At 42.6% G+C, this 20546-nt stretch overlaps 2 protein-coding genes across 2 annotated transcripts in view; both read left to right on the forward strand.

The window, feature by feature from the left end:
• BTK (Bruton tyrosine kinase) overlaps positions 1-9449 on the forward strand; it is a 28344-nt gene extending 18895 nt beyond the window's left edge. Inside the window, exons 8-19 of the mRNA XM_067723260.1 lie at positions 405-592; positions 1011-1073; positions 1647-1701; positions 1992-2071; positions 2251-2378; positions 3195-3269; positions 3767-3938; positions 4442-4658; positions 5712-5776; positions 6387-6505; positions 7012-7169; positions 8957-9449. Coding sequence (XP_067579361.1) covers positions 405-592; positions 1011-1073; positions 1647-1701; positions 1992-2071; positions 2251-2378; positions 3195-3269; positions 3767-3938; positions 4442-4658; positions 5712-5776; positions 6387-6505; positions 7012-7169; positions 8957-9028 — 1392 coding nt within the window. The 3' untranslated portion in view covers positions 9029-9449. The remainder of the gene's footprint in view (positions 1-404; positions 593-1010; positions 1074-1646; positions 1702-1991; positions 2072-2250; positions 2379-3194; positions 3270-3766; positions 3939-4441; positions 4659-5711; positions 5777-6386; positions 6506-7011; positions 7170-8956) is intronic.
• A 679-nt stretch (positions 9450-10128) lies between these two features.
• TIMM8A (translocase of inner mitochondrial membrane 8A) lies at positions 10129-19281 on the forward strand. Its single transcript, XM_067723265.1, has 3 exons — positions 10129-10367; positions 11818-12008; positions 16558-19281. Exons 1-2 carry the CDS (start codon positions 10236-10238, stop codon positions 11977-11979), a joined length of 294 nt encoding a protein of 97 aa, XP_067579366.1. The 5' UTR covers positions 10129-10235; the 3' UTR covers positions 11980-12008; positions 16558-19281.
• Positions 19282-20546: the final 1265 nt, after the last annotated feature.

Raw genomic sequence — 20546 nt, forward strand, 5'->3', positions numbered from 1 at the left:
GAAAAGAAGATTCAGAGCCACTTAGTAGGTCCATGTACTAGTTTAGTGCCAAGAAGCTTTCCCGATTATGGCTGTACATGGTTTTTGTCCAGAAAGTTTAAAAATACTGATGCCTGGGTCCAGCCCTCAGAGGTTTTGACATAATTGGTCTTTGAAACTGCTTAGGTGTCAGGATTGTTAACCACCTGCTAGATGGTTCTGATGTACATTCCAGGCTGAGAGCCCCTGCATGGGTGCTTAAAACTGGTTGTTGAATGAATGCTGAATAAACCTTTTATTTTGCCTGATTTGGGTTAGAACAGTGTCTCCAGTAAGCCAGAGAGTTGGGGAAGAACAGGAGAGTGCTTCATATCTAGCCAACATCTAGCCAACCCCACCCCTACTTTTTCCTCTTAACAACACAGATCTTAAAAAAGCCACTGCCCCCTGAGCCAACAGCAGCACCTGTCTCCGCAAGTGAGCTGAAAAAAGTTGTAGCCCTTTATGACTACATGCCAATGAATGCAAATGATCTACAGCTGCGGAAGGGTGACGAGTATTTTATCCTGGAGGAGAGCAACTTACCCTGGTGGCGAGCCCAGGATAAAAATGGGTGAGTCCACGCCTGCCCTTCCTGAGCCTTGTGCCCACCTACTCTATACACACGTAAAATCCTGCGGCATAATTCCCCTACTCAGTATCCTGATCAGAAATTGTTCTTCCCACACCAAAAGGAATATGCTCTCCCTCCAAGTACTTCTCAGAGGGCAGCTCTACACGTGGCTACCTCTCTGAGCCTGTAGAGTCTGGCCCACATGTTGTCGAGCACATGTAATCAATGCCACATGTGCAGAAGCTACACACTTCACTGGCCTAGCCATGCATTGGCAACATGATTCTCTTTGAGGGAGGGGCATTTTATATACCTTCATTCAAGATTGGTTCTGAGCCCAAGGATACAGGGCATCCAAATCTTTCTCTCACCCAGGATGGGAAGTGCTGGATGATCTATCACGTTGTCTCCTCTACAGGCAGGAAGGCTACATCCCTAGTAACTATGTAACCGAGGCAGAGGACTCCATAGAAATGTATGAGTGAGTATGCTTATGTTCCTAGCGCATAATCTTCCCAGAGGAACTAAATATAGTATAAACTTTTTTATAGTTTCAACAAAATTTTGATTTCAAGATACCTATTAAAATCAGTGTCAACTGGGTCAAATGATGCCACTCAAGTTAGTGCCTCTGTCTTACCCTCATCCCAAACACCCTGTTGATGAAAGCTGGAGAGGTCACCACACCCCCTCCTCCCCCCAAATCCAGAAGAACCACACTAAGACAACCTGACAGGAAACATTTGAAAGGTGAAAATGGCAAACTTCTGTGGATGTGCTTTCTCCCTAATCATGGAAGTGGGTTGTCCTTGAAGGCCCTGTCCCTGATCCCTCCCCTGCAACCTTCTGCCACCTGCCTTTGCCCTCTACTCTCCATTTCCATGATTCTTCAGTGCCAAGCACGTTTTGGGAAAGGGATGTAGTATGCTACGCACATGATAAGACACTCAGTAAATAGAGGTTGAGTGAATTGACTGACTCACTGGCATGGATGAGCCACAGATAGCCACTTACACCATGGCCTAGGAGCCACACAAGCACTCTCTCTTTACAGGTGGTATTCCAAACACATGACTCGGAGTCAAGCTGAGCAACTGCTAAAGCAAGAGGTAAGTATGTGACCACAAGCAAATAGCATTCTCCTTGCATAGCAAACAAGGATCCTGAATTGCAGGCTTGCTGCTGTCCGCCATCTCCAGGCAAAGCAGTGTCAACGCTGTCATTTTATGGGGTCCCAATTATACTTTTCGCTGTCAAAAGCAATGAGGCTGCAGCTCAAACATGGAACTTGGCAGTGAAATCAAGGCTTCTATAATATTTTCTCTCGGGTTTGGGCAGGTGGGATGCAGGTGTGAGCACCACTTCCTCCTGACGGTCAGCTTCTTTTTCATCGTTTCAGGGGAAAGAAGGAGGCTTCATTGTTAGAGACTCCAGCAAAGCTGGAAAATATACAGTGTCTGTGTTTGCCAAATCTACAGGGTAAGTGTTACTGTTTCAAGGCCCTGGGGACAAAGGACAGGGGTGCCCAACCAACAGTTCCTTAATGAAGTGCTCCTCTCACATCCTCTGTCACTTAAACTCAAAACTCATCTCACTTCACTTCTTGGGCCCTTTGGACCCTTGTTCCCAAGTTGCTGACTCAGCATCCACTTCTTCAGGGAACCTCAAGGGGTGATACGCCATTATGTTGTGTGTTCCACACCTCAGAGCCAGTATTACCTGGCTGAGAAGCACCTTTTCAGCACCATCCCTGAGCTCATTAACTACCATCAGCATAACTCTGCAGGTAAGTACCAGGGGAACCAGAGAAGAAGGGTGTGACAAGTACCAGGAGAAGCAATTTAGGACAAGGTGGTTAGGGGAAGAATAAGCCTCACAGGGTAATGGGAATTAGCTGTGAAAATAAACCCCTGTGATGCTGGGTCGAGGTCAAGTGAAGAGGTGGTCAAAGGCAGAACTTATGCCCAGTAGGGACTGACTCCTTATTTGGTGATTGATGCTCAGTGCTAAGGAAAGACATAAAGGAGACTGGTAATTAATCAATCAGCAATATTCATTGTGTTCCTGGTGTGTACTCAGCAATTTTCTTGTTACTAGAGAACACATGAAAACTATTAGTTGAAGTCCCTGCCCTCAAAGGACATACAGGCTCAAAAACATCAGAAGAGTTTCTAAGCAGTGTAGACATTCTAAAAACTGGGAGATTGGTGAGAGCACAAATACATGGGAAAAACTTCATCAAGAAGGCTTGCTGCTGTCTACCATGTCCAGGCAAGGCAGTATCAAGGCTGTCATTTTATGTGGTCCCAATTACACTTTTCAGTATCAAAAGCAGAAGTAGGATGTGAGTTAAGGCTAGGCTGGGAGGTGGGGATATATTTAGCTGGGTTGTATATTTCAGTTAGCATTCTCTCTTTCTTGTCCCTGAAAAACATCTGTAAGAGGAGAAACTTCCAGAAAAATTCGGGTTGATGGAGATCTTCTGGGATTCAAAATGTACTAGAAAGATGAACACTGGAAGCATGAGGCTTTAAGTGAGGGTGTGTGAGGCATCTCACCCCCTGCTCCGCACCAGCAGCATGACTCTCTTTGTATGTTTCAGGACTCATATCTAGGCTCAAATATCCAGTGTCTCAACAAAACAAGAATGCACCTTCCACTGCAGGCCTTGGCTATGGTAACTGATTATTTCTCTAGGGTAGGGTGGACCGGCCAGTTGGAAGGACTACGTCTGGCAGACGCAACCAGACCTTGCCTCTCAATCATCCTTGCAGCACACTGTTCTATCCCAGCTGCTGCGAGGAAGGTTAAGAAGGAGCCAGACCAAAGTTATCTAATGATTTTCCTCCCTCTGGTGGCTCCTACTGGGACTGCAAAAACACAGATTCATAAAGGGATTTATTTTTTAATTGTGGGAAAAAAATCATAAAGGGATTTTAAGAGGATGTCTAGTTTATCTTCTTGTTTTATGCCTGACTTGTACTTAAATTCCCAGACTCCTCCAATCAGTAATCCCCTGTCCCTGAGATTTACCTGAGGAAAGATGGATTAGTACCCCTGAGAATTTCCCTTTTACTGCTTGTCTATTTCTACCCCCAGTAGGGATTCTTATCTATTGTAGAAATTATACATACATGACTCCCAAATAATCACATCAAGGCTTTGTTGTTATAGGATCATGGGAAATTGATCCAAAGGACCTGACCTTCTTGAAGGAGCTGGGGACTGGACAATTTGGAGTAGTGAAGTATGGGAAATGGAGGGGCCAGTATGACGTGGCCGTCAAGATGATCAAAGAAGGCTCCATGTCTGAGGATGAGTTCATTGAAGAAGCCAAAGTCATGATGTGAGTTACAGTCCAAACTCAACTCTCCATCCAGTCTAGGAATTACCAGGATGGTTCCCACTGGGTTTTAAGGTGATTTATAGTAAGAGAGATTTGGGACCATGGCCTGAGGTCAAACTTTGATTGGTGGGAGTAACTGCTAAGGTAGTCATTTCTCTTAGATATTGGTGGACAGTAGTATTGATCATAGGCGTGTACCATCTCAGTAGCATTTGGGGGTAAATGTAGAAAATGAGACTTTCAAAAGGAAGACATTCTGATGTAGCCTTAGTGTTCATTCAGCCCTGGGCTTGTTTCCTGTTCTATTGATGGACTCCAAATCCTGGCTCACCCTCATATATTAGGCACTTCTGGAGTTTAGGGTAGGAAGGAGGAGCATCAACTTGTTATTTTGGTCCCTAACCTGACACTCTACTCCCAGGCCAACTCCTTTCCTCCTCAGCTCCTTTCTGAATAGTATTCAGAGCCAGAAAGGGAGGACTGGTTCATTGCCTTTCCTGTAGGAATCTGTCCCATGAGAAACTGGTGCAGTTGTACGGCGTCTGCACTAAACAGCGCCCCATCTTCATCATCACTGAGTACATGGCCAATGGCTGCCTCCTGAACTACCTGAGGGAGATGCGCCACCGCTTCCAGACTCAGCAGCTGCTGGAGATGTGCAAGGATGTCTGTGAAGCCATGGAATACCTGGAGTCAAAGCAGTTCCTCCACCGAGACCTGGTAGGACCTCAGAAGGATTGGCCTGGGTCCGAGGGCTGAGGGGGTGGAAGTAGCAAAGGAAGACCTATCACACATGGCTGAAGAGGGTGGCTGGAGCCATCATTTCAGTTTTATCTAGAAAACACTATAAGTTTGGTGAGCTTCTTCCCCAGTGGTCAGCCAGTCAAAGATCTCTGGCCTCAACACCACAGGTTCTGCCATGGTGGGAGCTAGAGCACTCACTCCCAGCCCCCTACCATGACAAGGAAATGGTGGGGTCCTTCAGGGGCAGAAGGGCAGCCCTGCTTCCTGATGGGACTGCTCTTAGCACAGAAGCATCATTTTGGTTATATCAGAGTCACAAACTGGGGGTCTGTTGGTACATTTGTTTTTTTTTAATGTTATATATTAGTCAGCAAACACTTAAAAACATTTCACATTAAATAACTGAATTTCCAGCTTCTCTTGAAAATCTAGACCGTCTTGTAACACCAGGCCCACATTCTCATAGGCCATGCTAACAGTTGGCTGGAGCTGACACCTATGAAAATGTGGGCCTGGTGTTACAATATGGTCTAACTGATTACAGGAAAGTGGCTGGCCTCCTTTAGACCAGACACTTTCCTGACACCTCCACCCACCCACTTCACTCTGTCACTTCACCTGCCTGGCCTCTGGAGGCATCCGAGTTTGGGCCCCTGTTTATTTCAGCCAGGCCAAGGCTCAAATCGCCTTAGTCCCACTGGTAGAAAAGCAGAAAACAAAACACATTTGCCTTCTGTTCTCCCTTAACTCTCAGCATTTCAATGCAGGAAGGGTTGTCGTGGAATTGCCAATGTGAGTGAAATCATTCTGCAAGTCCTCAGTGCTTTACTTATGACTACGGGGGTTGCTCTATATGTGGTGGAAGTGCATCAAAATTTCTCAGTGGCATCAACTGACTCCTGTTAGGTGGGAAGGTGTCTCTATGTGAAGATGAGGCTTCCCTGGCTTCACTCCCTTGGTGGGCAGAAGTTTTGTGCCTTTAACCTCTGTGCCAGGGACAGAGTCTCACTGGTATGTGTTGCACTGCAGGCGGCCCGAAACTGTTTGGTAAACGATCAAGGAGTTGTTAAAGTATCTGACTTCGGCCTGTCCAGGTGAGTGTGCCTTTTTCATTTTTCCCTCTAAAAGTAAAAATGGCATGGTACAAACATGAGGTGACACTGTAATTTTTAATCCTCTCCCTTTTCCCCCTAATTCTAGTCTTTTCCACCATCTTTCTATACCTTTTCTTTCTCTGAATGGTTTAAGTCACTTTCCACCTCTTGTTTTATTGTTATATCCCTCTCTTCTCCTTTCTCCTTTGCTCTTTTTTTAAAAGCTAATTTCTCCAATACTTTATGTTGATCTGTTAATCCTGTTGACTTTACTCCGTGTCTCATTCTTTCCTAATCAGTCTAATTCCCACTGACAACTGCAGAATAGAAGGAAGGGAAGGATGAGAAAAGAGAAAGGAAAGAAGGCTAGAGAAGAGGAAGGGAGTACCTATTAGATCTTATTTCACTTCATCCTTGCTGTAACCATATTGTCAACCAGGAAAGCTAAATCAGATATGAAAACAGGAATCTGTTAGAAATAACATTTGTAAAAGACACTGGTTGGCCTGTAGGCGTATATTTGTGCAACTCTTGTGGCTGTGCCAAGAAAATTTAAGCAAATATCAAGGTCTCCAAATTCTAACAGTAACAAGTCCTGAATCCTTTGCAGGTATGTTCTGGATGATGAATACACAAGCTCAGTAGGCTCCAAATTTCCAGTCCGGTGGTCTCCACCAGAAGTTCTTATGTATAGCAAGTTCAGCAGCAAATCTGACATTTGGGCTTTTGGTGAGTGGATAAGATCACATGGATTATACAGCTCAAAGGAAAAGGAATGCAATGGAGGAAATTCACACTCTGTAACCTGCACAGAGAGACCGTTATTTGTTCTTGTTTTCATTCATCTAATTCTTAGGGAGTCAGGCACCACAGAGGTTTCTGGGGATTAAAAACAGTAAACTAGACATGATCCCTGCCTTCTTAGAACTTAGAATATATTGAGGGAAACAAACAATTCATTCAGTATGCCACAGCTTCTGAATACTGATTATGTACCAGGGACTCTGCCAGACCCTATAACTATAAAGACAAATAAGATGCTGTCTCTCTCCTAAAGGACTAATAGTCAAGGGCAACCCTGATAACCCTCCAGTGTACTCAGTACTATAGCAGAAGTTTGAACAAAATGAAAAAAAGCACAGAGGGGGGAACCAGATTGTAATGTTTGAGGTTGATTTAGGAAGACTAGGATCCCTACTACCCAGAAACAACACATTTTTTTTTTCATTTTCTAGGGGTGCTGATGTGGGAAATTTACTCTCTGGGGAAGATGCCATATGAAAGATTTACTAACAGTGAAACAGCTGAACACATTGCCCAAGGCCTACGTCTCTACCGGCCTCATCTTGCTTCCGAGAGGGTATATACCATAATGTACAGCTGCTGGCATGAGGTAAGTGTTTTATTGGGACCTCAAATTATTTCCTTGAACCTACTTTCCCATTTAGCTGGCCAAGCACCCCAGCCCCACTCTCCTGGGCCACATAGCAGCTGGGCACAGACAGACAGCTGTGCACATTCTTGGATCCTGGCCTACATCCCAATCATTTCACGGCCAGAAGGTTTTCCAGGCCCATTCCAATTCTCACTAGAGTATCATTAGCAGACCCCAATACCAACTTGGCTTTAGGGAGAGGGGTGTTGTGGGGCCATGTCATCTAGCATAAGCAGGCAGCCAAAGGCACTCAGACAAGTGTATGGACATTAAAAAAGAAAAGTCATTAAAATCTGTGTTCATTCCTTTGGGAGTCATTTCTTCTACTTTACTAACTGCACACCTTTTCTGGCTGTGGTCCTAAATGAGATTTTTTTTAAAACCCTAAGGCCTGAAAGGAAACTAAAATGGGTAGTGCTCATGTTTTTTTTTTAAATACAGTGCATTACGGGATATGTGGGTAGATGTGGTATTTTGAAAATAAACAGCCTGTCCCACTATTAAAATGCTTTGCTGCTCTCACCTTGGGTTCTTCCAGGGGTGCCTTCTCCACTTTCAGTAGATCCTTGGCAACCTTAATTTGGCAACCTAAATGTCTAGTAGGAAATAAGTGCTCAGCTCTTAGTTCTGCCCCACTAGAAACAGGGAAAGACAGACAGTGTCCAACAAGCATATATGTGAACCTGGAGCCATCTCTGCGGGGTGAAAAGTGGGCATTTGGATCAGAACATGGCTCCTTTCCCTTAACAAATCACTGAGGTCACAAAGAAAGTTTGGAGAAAGGGAAAACCCCTAGGAGCCATTTCCCTTCTCTCTCCCATGCCAAGCAGGATTAAGGGTGATTGACTATGCTCCCTCCCAACTAGGACATCCTCACTCTGCTAGTTAAGTATTTCAGACAGGCACTTTCTCCACAGCCTGTTTAAAGCAGTAGTCATGAAACTGGATTCACATCAGAATCCCTGGGAAATTCTTAAAACTGCAGATGACTGGGCCTTATTTCCAGAGATTCTGATTAGGTATGTCTAGAGTGGGACTTGGGTATGTCTTTTTAAACTTCCCAGGAAATTCTGATACTCAACTAGGTTTGAGAATTCAAAGGAACAAGAAATTGATGACTTTTTGGTTCTGATGGATTGAGACCTTTCTTGCATGAATATGCCCTGAGTCACTAAATACCTCAGGGGCTTATGGACCAATGGCTATCACAGAGGGCCTTAGTCTGGAGGCCAGATGGTGGTAATAAGAGGTCCCAGGTGCTTAGGATCCCTACCCAGTGATGCAGCCCATGGTCTTGAAATGTTAATTCCTTTGTTAACTTTGGCTACAGGATGGTAGAAACAAGTGTTTGAAACCAAACTAAAAATTATCACAGCTTATAGGATTTCAGCTCTGTCAACCACTTAAACTTCTTTGGTTGCCACTTGAGGTTCCAAAATAAGAATGCATTGGTGCACAATTATGTAATGAATTTTGCCCTTAGTTTTAATCAGTGTTTGTCAGTGGAATTTTCACATTGTCCTCACCACATTAACCACCCGAATTACTAAAGATTTAAAGTGCACAAGGACTTTATGGAGCACTTCTATTTCTCCCCCCACCCCTTTTTTTCTTTTGGTAATCCACAGGGTATGCTACTGGGCATATAGCATAAACTTCATAAACATTTGCTGTTTACTCACTGTGCTTCCCTTGAATTTTGGACTCTAGTCCACTGTAACACTCTATTTTTTCTTTGGTTTTAGAAAGCAGATGAACGTCCCACCTTCAAAATTCTTCTGAGCAACATTCTAGATGTCATGGATGAAGAATCCTGAGCTCACCAATAAGCTTCTTGGTCCTACTCCTCTACTCCACAAGCCCCAATTTCACTTTCTTTGAGGAAATCCCAGGCTTACAGGCCCTGGAGCCTTTGTGCTCTTGCTGAATACACAAAGGCCCCTCTCCACATCTAGGAATGCCTTTCTATCTCTTCCCTTGGATAGTACCTTCTGAGCAAAGGCCAAGGAATTATTGTGCCTGGTATTTTCCCCCAGAGAGGAAATTTCCCAAGAGTATTAAAACAGACTGAATTTGGGATGGAAACATTTTTGGGGAGGGAGGGAATGTAAATAGCCTCACAATGGGTCCAACTGCTCTTTGGGTAGGCAATAGAGCTTGCGGGGAGGGAGGTAGAATTTGGCAGGAATAAAATGGTGTCATAAAAATGGGATGGGAGGGTGTTTTGATAAAATAAAATTACTGGAAAGCATGAAAGTTTCTTGCTATTTCGATTAATCATGCAGCCTCTCTGAAGCGCCCTATAAAACTGCTGTGTGGCACTCGTCTGTCATATTCCTACTTGGAGAACTCCACAGGATTCTCCGCATTTAACCCCTCTGGCTCTTGGAAAATTCTGCTTCTGAATCAGAGACAGTGATCACAAACCAAAGCACACTGCCTGACACTCGGTAGGCATTAGATACTATTGGAATGAATCTCACAGTTGGAGACAAATTCTGCCAGATCCTCTTTCCCCTACCTCAGGCGGGGTAAATTCCATTAAAGAACTGCAGCCAGGGGCCCAGGGCAGCTAAGTGACGGGCCCAGCAGTCCGGGCCGACCACTAGCTTGGCAGTGGGGAAAGCGCGGGTCAATTTGGAAGCCGGCAGGGGCGGGGCTGTTGGGCCGGCCAGGAACGGGCCACATGGTCTGAAGTAACTTCCTTTTTTTACCTTCTTTCTTTCTTGTCTTTCTGAAATAAGGTCTCGACAGCGCCACAGCGCTGGGCGACGAGTCCTGTGACCTCAGGGGTCAGTTGTGGCGCCGCCGCGGGGTCGCGCGCGGGAAGGCGCGAGGCGCGCGGGCGGCTGGGAGGAGCGCCCAGAGCGGGGGGCGGGCCCGCGCGTAGGGCCGCGCGCCGGCGCAGTGCGCTCCCCGCGCAGTCCCGGAGGCAGTGGATTGTGGTTCCGGTTCCGCCGCGGAGACACGTGAAGGTCGGTGAGTTGGTGCGGAGTTTGTATCGGCACGCGTGGCCGCGCTGGGATGGAGTCCTCCTCGTCTTCCTCCGCAGCGGGTTTGGGCTCGGTCGACCCGCAGCTGCAGCATTTCATCGAGGTAGAGACTCAGAAGCAGCGCTTCCAGCAGCTGGTGCACCAGATGACGGAACTTTGTTGGGTGAGGAGCCTGGGGCTGGGACCTGGCCACTGTACCTACTTTCCTGCCCTTGCCTCGCGCAACTCGCCACGACGCCTGGGATTCGGGGAAGGGAGAGGACCCAGCAGCACCCCTTGGTTTCCTTAGGTTCCTCAGGTCGAGCCGGAAGGGAAAAAGAGTGACTCCCCTTCTCAGAGGGCTGTCACGCCGGACCTCGGCTTTGTTAGTGCAGAGGATTGGAGATCATAGAAGACTTATGCCGTTGTCCCAACCAGTACTTTAGGCACCTAAGGTTGAAGCTGCCAGTGCTGGTCACCAAGACTGATGAGAGCCCCAAGTACTGGGATTTCATTTTTGGCACCCTGAGTCCCAGAGAATCAGTGAATCTCCTGTCCCTGCACTCTTCAGAGTTTGCCTTGATTACTCAGTTGCTCTAAGCGTCCCTCCTGAGAAGTGAGTGGCTCTAGCCCACTAACTATAAAAGTGGGGTAATCTCTATCAACATACACACTTTTTTGCCTTCTTGTTGGATTGTTGTGTAATACCAAGCCGTTTCAGGTCTGAAGGTTGAGGAATTGAGTATGCCCAGTGAGGGGACTTTGGCAAAAGGGTAGAAGGCATTTATTTGCAGCTTGGGATCAAAGTGTTCTCTGGCAGCCAAAGACAGCATAACTGCCCTGCCTTGACATACAAAATTCACAGAATTCAGAGGCCAAGGATAATTTTCCTTGGAAGTGGAGAGTCTGAGGCTTGTGTACACAACAGAGAATAATGAACGAAATTCATTTGAACCATAAACTTATGGTATTGCTGGACTCTGACCTTTAAAAAATGCTTACTAAACTCCTGTCTGCCTTGAACCAGAGTGCTTTGATTCTTTTTAAAAATCTGATTCATTATATTTGGACCAGCAGGTGGTGTGGTTAAGGACTCCTTTAAGAATCTGAAAGTTGTGGGCCCTTTAGGAAAATTCATACAATTTTCCATTCATCTTGAGAGAGGATTCAAGAGCCTCTGGCTTACGTAGACGTTAAAGAATCTCCAGTCATAGATATTCTTTTTTCCTTTGGTAGGTTTTAGTGTGTCTAAAAGGCATTTAATGCAAGCAGCATTGTAGAGTTCTAACCAAATTCAGCGAAGGGTTAACTTCCCTTGTATTTTGCTACCTATCTTGCTTTGTAACATCTCAGCTCCACCATTTTCTGGCCCCATGACTTAGGACAAAGTATCTCTGTGCCACAACTTCCGTCTTTGTAAAATGAAGATTAATAATAGTATCTATTCCATAGGGTGGTTGTGAGAATTTAATGTAAGGCTGTAGAAAATTGCCACAAAGTAAGCTGCCAAATGTGAACTATTATTAACATATCAGATACTGTTTTTAGGTGAAGTTTTTCCTCTAAGCAACAAGAAGCTCCCCTTCCTTTTTTTGCCAAGTTCCCTTTGTGATTCTGTATCTTGTCCTGAGCAGGAAAAGTGCATGGACAAGCCTGGGCCAAAGTTGGACAGTCGGGCTGAGGCCTGTTTTGTGAACTGCGTTGAGCGCTTCATTGATACAAGCCAATTCATCTTGAATCGACTGGAACAGACCCAGAAATCCAAGCCAGTCTTCTCAGAAAGCCTTTCTGACTGACCTGAGTATTACCTCTTTGGAAAAGGAAGGTAGTTCAAGAAATGAAGAGCAGTTGATGGGATGGTTGAAGAAAAGGCTGTGGGGGGATCGGCTCCCACCTTTGTCACTCTTGGGACATTCTGTCATCTGAGAATGAACAAAGACCAATTTTTGTGTGTGGGGGTGGTTTGAGGGTCAAATGTGTTTGGGGTTGTGTTTTTTAATGCTAATCTTGGGAGAACAATTGACAGATGAATGGAAAACTCTACTAGATGTATATTACTGTATGTGGGACGATGCTTTCCTCATAGTCCCGTTAACTGCTTCCTACAATTTTAATAGTGGAACTGCTCTATAATTTGATAGTGGGACCACATAGGTAATAATCTGTTATTTGTGTGGATTCCTTTCAGATTTCTGGAGAGATCGATATACATCTTTGTGTCTCTCAGAAAGGGCAGCAGTGGGGGAAAGAGTAATTTGGTACTTTACTGTAGGCCTCCTTATCTAATGTTTGATTATCAGTGCTGGAAAAAAAAATGTATGGATTATTCATACAGTACATTTCACCTTTCTAGGTTATCTCCCTCCCTTATACTGTGATTCACTTAAATATCTGTATGTAAAGTACAGTCTTGAGCTAGTACAGGTAGCCTGAGAGTCTAGAGGCCTTTAGTTAAAGGAATCTAGCCAGCGAACATAATTCTCATACTAAACTGCCACAAGGAACAAGTTAACTTACCCTGTATGTCAGAGTCCAAAAAAATTTAAAGATGTGCCTAAATGAAAAAATAAGTTATAATGATTTAGGCCAGTCAAAAACTTAACAGCAGTTTCAGGTAGAGGTGCATGCCTAATGTAAATCAGCATAGTTTCCATTTACTGCGTCCTTTTAATCACTGAAATAAAAGCTTCTACAAGATTCAAGTCTGATTGAGAAGGCTTTCTATTCTGGTTATCACCTACACCCAGGAGAGATTTGGTGTGGGCTGGTTCCAAGGCTGAAATGTAGTCAGCCTGGGTACCTGTTCTGTGAAAATTATCGTACAGTATTCCAGGGACTGCTGACCTTTTTGTTAGAAAAGAGAACCTAGAGATGAGATGGAGAGGGAAGGAATTCAGTGCTGATGGTTAGTTCCCTGAGTGTAGAAGAGATTATAGTGACTGGATTCCCCTCCTCTTACTTCAGATCCTAGTGGACTGGAGTATAGACCTAAAGTGGAACTACTTGTTGGGAGCCTCTAGTGCAAACCCATGAAAGTTGAGAAATACACATTTCTAGAAGCCTCAAGTCCCTGTTTAACTTCCCACCATATAGGCACTACAAGGAAATTTTTAAAACTCCTGATGAAAACACAATTCACCAAACATTTAAGTACCTACTCTGCCGGACACTGTTTTTGGTGCCAGGATTTCAGCAGTGCACAGAAACAGTCCCTGCCTGTGTGGAGCTTCTGTTTTAGTACAGGGAGACAGGCAACAAACACATCCATATGTCAATATAACGAGTGCCGAGGAGAAGAAGCAGAGTAAGGGTGTCAGGGAATGTTTGTGGGGCATTGTTATTTTAGCTAAAGATGATTGGAGAAGGTCTCTTTGGGGAGGTGGCATTTCAGCAGAGACCTGAAAGAACTAAGTGACCAAGTCATGTAGGTATCTGAAAGAAGAACGTTTCAGGTAGGGGTGACACCAAGTCCAAAGGCCCTAAGGTGGAACTGCATGCTGTGACACCAGTGTAGAAGAAAAGTCGAAGGTCAGTATGGCTGGAGTAAAATGAGTAGGAGAATAGTAAGAAATATGGTCAGAGACAGATGGGGGGATGGCGGGTGGGGATGTGCTGATCATGTAGGGCGTTATAGGCCATTGTGAGGACTTGGCTTTTACCAAGCAAGATGGGGAGCCATTTGAGGGTTTTTAGCAGACAGTGATGTGATATGACGTGATATAACTTAAGTTTTAGCAGTGCCTGGCTGCTGTTTGGATAACATGTACATGGTAAAGAAGAAGTAGTAGAAGCATCAGGGTAGTAGGAATAATGGCATTCGAAGTCCAGGAGAAATCAGGCTTTTAGGATGAGTATCTGGTGTATACCTTGTGTCTATATGTCCATGTTGATTCCCGCCCCCCCTATAAAATTTAAGAGTTCATGTAACACCTCAAGTCATAAAGGAAGGATCCTTTAGTCTTCTCCATATTCTTACTTATTCCTTTTTATTATATATTACTTATTATATTTTTTTACTGTATCATTATTTCTTATTCTTCATTACCTGTTAAAGTATTCTCATTACCTTTAGACACAAACTGATATGTCTGTTTTACAAAGTATTATTGCTTGCTTAGCTAACGTACATAATAAGAAAGAGGATCTGTCAGATTCATGTAATACGCTTGAGCACCAAGTATATTTTCGACTCTACTAGACACAGGACAAGGGGAACGAAAAGGTAGACCATTTGCCTGCATCCTCTTGGAGGTTATGTACCAGAGCAACAATTTGAGCTCGTTTGTTTTGTCAGCCTAAGAAATTTATTTTCAGAACCTTGATAGAAAGGGTACTGTCAGCCCTAATGACATTCAAAGTCCTCATTTCAAATATTCAGGGTAGAAAATTCAAGATTCAATATAAGGATTGGATTAGCAGACTCTTCCTGAAATGAAAAGAAGCCTAAGATATAAAATATAAATACAAAGCTGCTCTGGTGGTGGAGGTGTCTGGAGGCCTGCTTGCTATTGTCTCCTGCCCATCCCTATGCACCACGTCCCCTGGTTCCTAAGGCACTGTCTCAGGACCTCTAGGGTTTATGCAAGCATACTGTGAAAACTGGAACCAGACTATCCCTAAGGCCCCCGCCCATGAATGAACATTAGGGGTAACGCATACAAGGAAATCAAGAACTTGATATTTATTTATGCTAACAAATCTCCAAGGGAGTGTGAATTAAAAAACATAAGTCAATAAACCCCATGTAAAATAGCCTTTACATGGAAAACAATTGATGGTCCTTTTTAAACCAATTTTTCCTTGTATCAATACCTTAGTACAAAATTTTGGCCTAGGGAGATTTTAGCTCAGAGTCCTCATGCTCCCTCTCAGCCTCATTTTTTTGTTTTTGGCATCTTCTGGACTCAAAAGAGGTTGATAGAGAAAAGTCTGGTAACCTTCATTTTCATTCCATGGAGGAGTAAGGGTATTGTTTACATTTATTGATCTTAAGTTAAATGACAGTAGGTATGGACCAAAAGGGATATCTCAAAAGCTATAGAGGAAAAATGGCCAAGAGCTATGGAAAGGAAACCACAGGAGGTACCACTAAAATTGTTGAGGGCCATATGCTGCCATTTCTTGAAAAGAATGGCAGAGCAGGTCATGACAGCAGTAGGGAAAAGGAAATACTACATGGGAATGACTGCATAAGTACTGAAAATATCCAAGGCCCTGTTCAGATAGTTTATCTGAATGCTTACACAAATCACAAGGCAAATCAAGAGTATCCAGCCCAGGGCTGGTTTTGTGATTGGCTTCCCTAAAACAGCTGCTCACGGCAGTGTCCAAACTTGATACCTGACACACAACGTGAGCCAACAGAAGAGCAGATGAGAATATACACCCGAGGTTACTCTGGTCATCCCAAGGTCCCACTATGAAGACAAGTAAGTGGAACTGATCACAATACACAGGGCAAAAAAGATGACTCCTGCAATAAAAGAATTGAATTACTATTTTTAGTGCTTATATAAGAAATGCTAAAGCTATTTGACAATTAAATCATTACATTCTTAACACCTTAACAAGTGAGCAGCATTTGAGCAATTAGCTGTTTAATCTATGAATTAAAAGTTGTGTATCTAAAACTATGTCTTGGAAAAATCCCTCAAAAAGGCAAAGCCTATACAATATAATTGTGCTACACAGAAATACATAGAAGGGATAATTAGGATATGGCAAACCAGGATTCAGAGGTACTGACCAGGAATTCCAGATGAGCAAATGGGCCAACAGAATTTTGAGATGTATCTGCAATATAATAATAACAGCTATGCTTTATTGAGGGTATGCATACTGCTTGCCACACAATGTACTAAGTATTTTACATTGGATCATCTTTAAAAATTAACAATTCTGTGTGAGAGGAGCTATTATATTCATTTTACAGATGGAGAAGCTGAAGCTCGGAGAATTTATTCAAGGTTACACAGCTAATAAGTTATAGGAATAGGATTTGAGCCCAGGCAGTTTGACTCCAGAGCTCATGGGCTGAAATACTATACTAAACTGCCTCCTAAAGTGTTTAAAGATAGGAAGTAATGTTTCTCTAGAAGGTGGGGCCAGAATGATGGGAACATTTCATTCTAGAGATGCCATCGTAGAGTGGAAAGAACCGGAGTTTTAGAGTTAGGCAGAACTGGGTTCAAATCTTGACTCGGCCAGTACCTGCGTGACATTAGGGAAGTCACTTAACCTCTGATCCTCAGTTTCTTTATAAAAAACTTAGATGGTAATGCCTGCCTCACAGGGTTGAAAAATGAGAGTGCATGTAAAGTGCTTGGCACACTGTAGGTACTTTAATGTAGCTATCATTTATTATTATTTTTCAGAACTGAGCATCTTTGATCATCCTGGCAGAGTTGTTGTCTGGGAGAACAAGAAAAAAGCAAGAAGTCACTTCATGAAGCTAACTAGTTGATAAAGTGGCAGAGCTAAAGGAGCATGTAATGTTAAGAAGTTTGAGTTTTATGTTGCAATCAATGGATAGCTGTTGGAGAATTTTAAAGTGGAATAATATAATATTTGTACTTGTTTCATGACAAAAGTACTACCTGCATGTTTTAAAACTTTCAAACAATATAGAATTGCTTACGATAAATGAAAGTCCTCCCCTTACCCTCATATATGCATTTAGAAAGATCATTTTTACAGCTATATGGTAGTTGATTAAGACTAGGAGAATAGTAAGGGTATTTCGTTAGTTCAGGCAAGAGACTGTGGAGGATTGAATTCAGATAGTGGAAGTGGGGATGGACAGGAGGGGACATGTTAGGAATATGAGGGAGCTGTGAGAGAAATCTGGAGTAAACTGGAGAGGGAGTAAGACATTATAGGGAAAGAGGTAGGGGATAGAATAATGTGCCAGTGAGACCATGCCTTGGGACTCAAAGGGCAGCAGAAGTGACTGGGAAGAGAGGGAGATAACACAACTGATAACGTTGAACAGGCTTCAGAGAGGAAGTTACACAAATGGCCATCCCCATGGGTAACCCCTGGAATTTATTGCTGCCCTCCAATTTGAGGAACATAAGCATATCACCAAAGTCAAAAGATTACTCACAATGTTCTATAAACTTTTCATGGGAAAAGTTAGAAACAAGCCAAGAGGAAAAGAAAGATAAAATATTATTTGAGTTTTAACACTGTATTCTGATGAAGCAAGGAGGAATGAGTAGAAAGATAAAAAGGAAAAAAAGTGGGGAGGCAGGGAGTCAGCAGTACAGTCATCCCTACAGAGGGATTGGTTCCAGGACAACCCCCCCACCCCTGCAGATACCAAAATATGCAGGTGCTTGAGTCCCTTATATAAAATGTAGTATTTGCATATAACTTACATCCTGCTGTATGTATATTTTAAATCACCTCTAGATTACATATAATGCCCAATACAATATAATGTAAGTGCCATGTAAATAGTTGCCAGAGTTCAGGAAATTAAAAGTTTTGCTCTTTGGAACTTTCTGGATTTTCTTCCAAATATTTTCAATATGCGGTTGGTTAAATCCACAGATGTGGAACCTGTGGATACAGAGGGCCTACTGTATTTGTTAAACTGTCCTTCAGACCTATAGTTATTTCCTTAAAGCTTAAACCATTTGCTACATAACATGACTGACCTGTGTATTAAACCAGTATTGTTCAAATTAAAAATCTCAGGTGGTCATGATATTGCTAGATGTACCTTGTCACTACAAAGGAAACATCAACACGGGTTAGTTGCAACAGCTATCCATCATTATGTGGCAGCATACACCACCAGGTTGAAAGAGCTGATCCCCATTTTTCAAGCATTTTCTTTTTTTTCTTTCCCTTAGGCAGGTCCCAGGGATGCTTTATTTTCTTCTTTTCTTGAAGCTGCCAACGCTTTGAGGTTCTTCCCATCAGATTAACTATAATTCCTAATCACTCCATTCTCCACAAGACAAACATATAGGCTCTTAGCATAGTAAGGGTTTTGCTTTGAATCACCATGGGAGAATAGACATGGGACAACATGCAGAATAAATACAGGGAAGTTACAAAGGTTACAGAATTTTACAAATTTCTAACAATCAACTCTGATTCATATTCCCTTCCTTACTGATACAGTGATTACCAAGATCTCCTTCGGTCTTTATTCTTTAGTGGGCTTTCAGCTTCCCCACTTCACACAAAACTCAGAAGTGAAAAAAGAAAGGGTTATTAATTTTGTCTACATAAAAAATTATGAACAGCAAAAACTTCCATAAGCAAAGTTAAGAGAAAAACAAATGGGGAACAAATATTTGAAACTTTTCTACAAAGGACCTAATTTACTTCTTATATAAAGGGCTCCTACAAGTCAATAATAAAAGAACAGTCACTCGATAGATGGGCAAAGGATATAAGGAGACAGCACAAAGAAATAGAAATGCAAATGGCTCTTGAACATGTGAAAAGATGTTTATATTTAAGAGAAATTTTTAAAACCTGCACTGAGATATCATCTTTGTGGGTGCAAGGAAGCAGGTACTCTTTACTGGTCAGAATGTAAATTGGTACCACCTCCATGGACAGCAGTTTAGCAATATCTACCAAATTGATAGATGTATAAACCTATTCCAGAAATCTGACTTCTAGAAACTCATCCTGCAGATATACTCACATGTACAAAATGAGGAACCTCTTTATATACTGATATGGAATGAGCTCCAATACATATTAAATTAAATTAAAACAGCAGTATTTAAGACACAATATGCTACCATTTGTGCAAAAGGGGGGGGATTAAAATACATGTACACATTTGCTTGAATAAGCATAAATTATCTCTTGAAGGATATTGTTAACATTGATTGCAGGGAGAGGAACTGGGTGTTTAGAGAGTAGGAGTGAGAGGGAGACTTTTTACTATATATCTTTTCTCTATGCCTTTTGAATTTTGAATCATGTGACTATATTACTTATTCAAAAATTAATATTATTTTTTGGAAGAAAAATCAAACTCTCATTTTTATATATTCTTGTACCCAGTAGTTTGTAGATCCTCTTGGATTTTTCTAGTAGAAAATAAAAAAACATATCATCTATAACAACGTTGCTTTTGTTTCTTTCTAAGCCTTACACTTTTTGGTTTGTTTTGCTTTATTCACGGGCTTCCAGTACAATAGTGAGTAGAAGCATTGCTGGTCAGCATCCTTGTCATCTTCCTGACTCTTCTATTCACTCTTCTAAAAAATTAATATTATGTTAAAAATAAAATTTCTCCCCACTTCAGAACTCTGAGCTCTGTACTAAGAAGCAGAGAGGTGATGGAAACCACTTCCAGGAATAAAAATCCTATATCTCAGCTTCAGTAATTTCAGATGCCCACTAGTTGCAAATAGATTATTTATATATCTAAGGACCTCAAGTAGGGATGGGATAAGTGGGGGCTAGTGAGTAAGGCATTCACCTTGTGTGCAAAATTTAAGGGGATGCCAAAAAACTCAGTGATCAAGATAAATACTTTAATGCAATATTTTAAAAATCAAAATTAGTGCAAAAATTCATGATGAACAAAACATCAAAATTTTAAATAAAGACAATGCCATACTGAGCCATACTGGAGTGTGAGGAAAAAGGAAAAATGTGGGCCCCATATATGTGTTTTTGTGTATTCTTGAATGGTTAATTTTTTCCCGAACATTAAAGCAGTTGAAAAAATGTTGGAAAAATTGAAAAGTAGATACATTACAACTCACAGCATTAAGTTTAAATATTTTATCAACACTAAAAGCAGAATTAAAATTTACTTTCCTGCCTTTAATGGAAGCAAATTCATCAATAATATTTTCATTAAAACCAATAATAGTCTCATTAAATATTTTCTTAGGCCTAATAAGAATATATAGAATTTGGGGGAAGTGCTAGTAATCTAGTGGGATTTATATGCAATGTAGGGGCTTCCCTGGTGCAGTGGTTGGGAATCCGCCCGCCAGTGCAGGGGACACAGGTTCGAGCCCTGGTTGGGGAAGATCCCACATGCCGCGGAGCAACTGGGTCCGTGCACCACGACTGCTGAGCCTGCGCTCTGGAGCCCGCGAGCCACAACTGCTGAGCCCATGTGCCACAGCTACTGAAGCCCGCGTGCCTAGAGCCCATGCTCTGCAATAAGAGAAGCCACCGCAATGAGAAGCCTGCGCACAGCAACGAAGAGTAGCCCCCGCTTGCCGCAACTAGAGGAAACCCGCGCGCAGCACCGAAGACCCAACGCAGCCAAAAATTTTTAAAAAATAAATTTATAAAAATAAATAAATAAATAATACAAGGTGGATATTGGAGAATCTCTGGAAATAAGGATCACAAGGTAGACATGTAC

This window comes from Pseudorca crassidens, chromosome X, assembly GCF_039906515.1.
Source record: "Pseudorca crassidens isolate mPseCra1 chromosome X, mPseCra1.hap1, whole genome shotgun sequence".
Lineage (NCBI taxonomy): Eukaryota > Metazoa > Chordata > Mammalia > Artiodactyla > Delphinidae > Pseudorca > Pseudorca crassidens.

What these genes read in the sequence shown, in the direction of transcription:
- TIMM8A (XM_067723265.1), top strand. Translation starts at nt 10,236, where the DNA reads ATGGAGTCCTCCTCGTCTTCCTCCGCAGCGGGTTTGGGCTCGGTCGAC. An exon ending in AGATGACGGAACTTTGTTGG is followed by an intron (nt 10,368 to 11,817) that starts GTGAGGAGCCTG and finishes TGTCCTGAGCAG; the next exon opens with GAAAAGTGCATGGACAAGCC.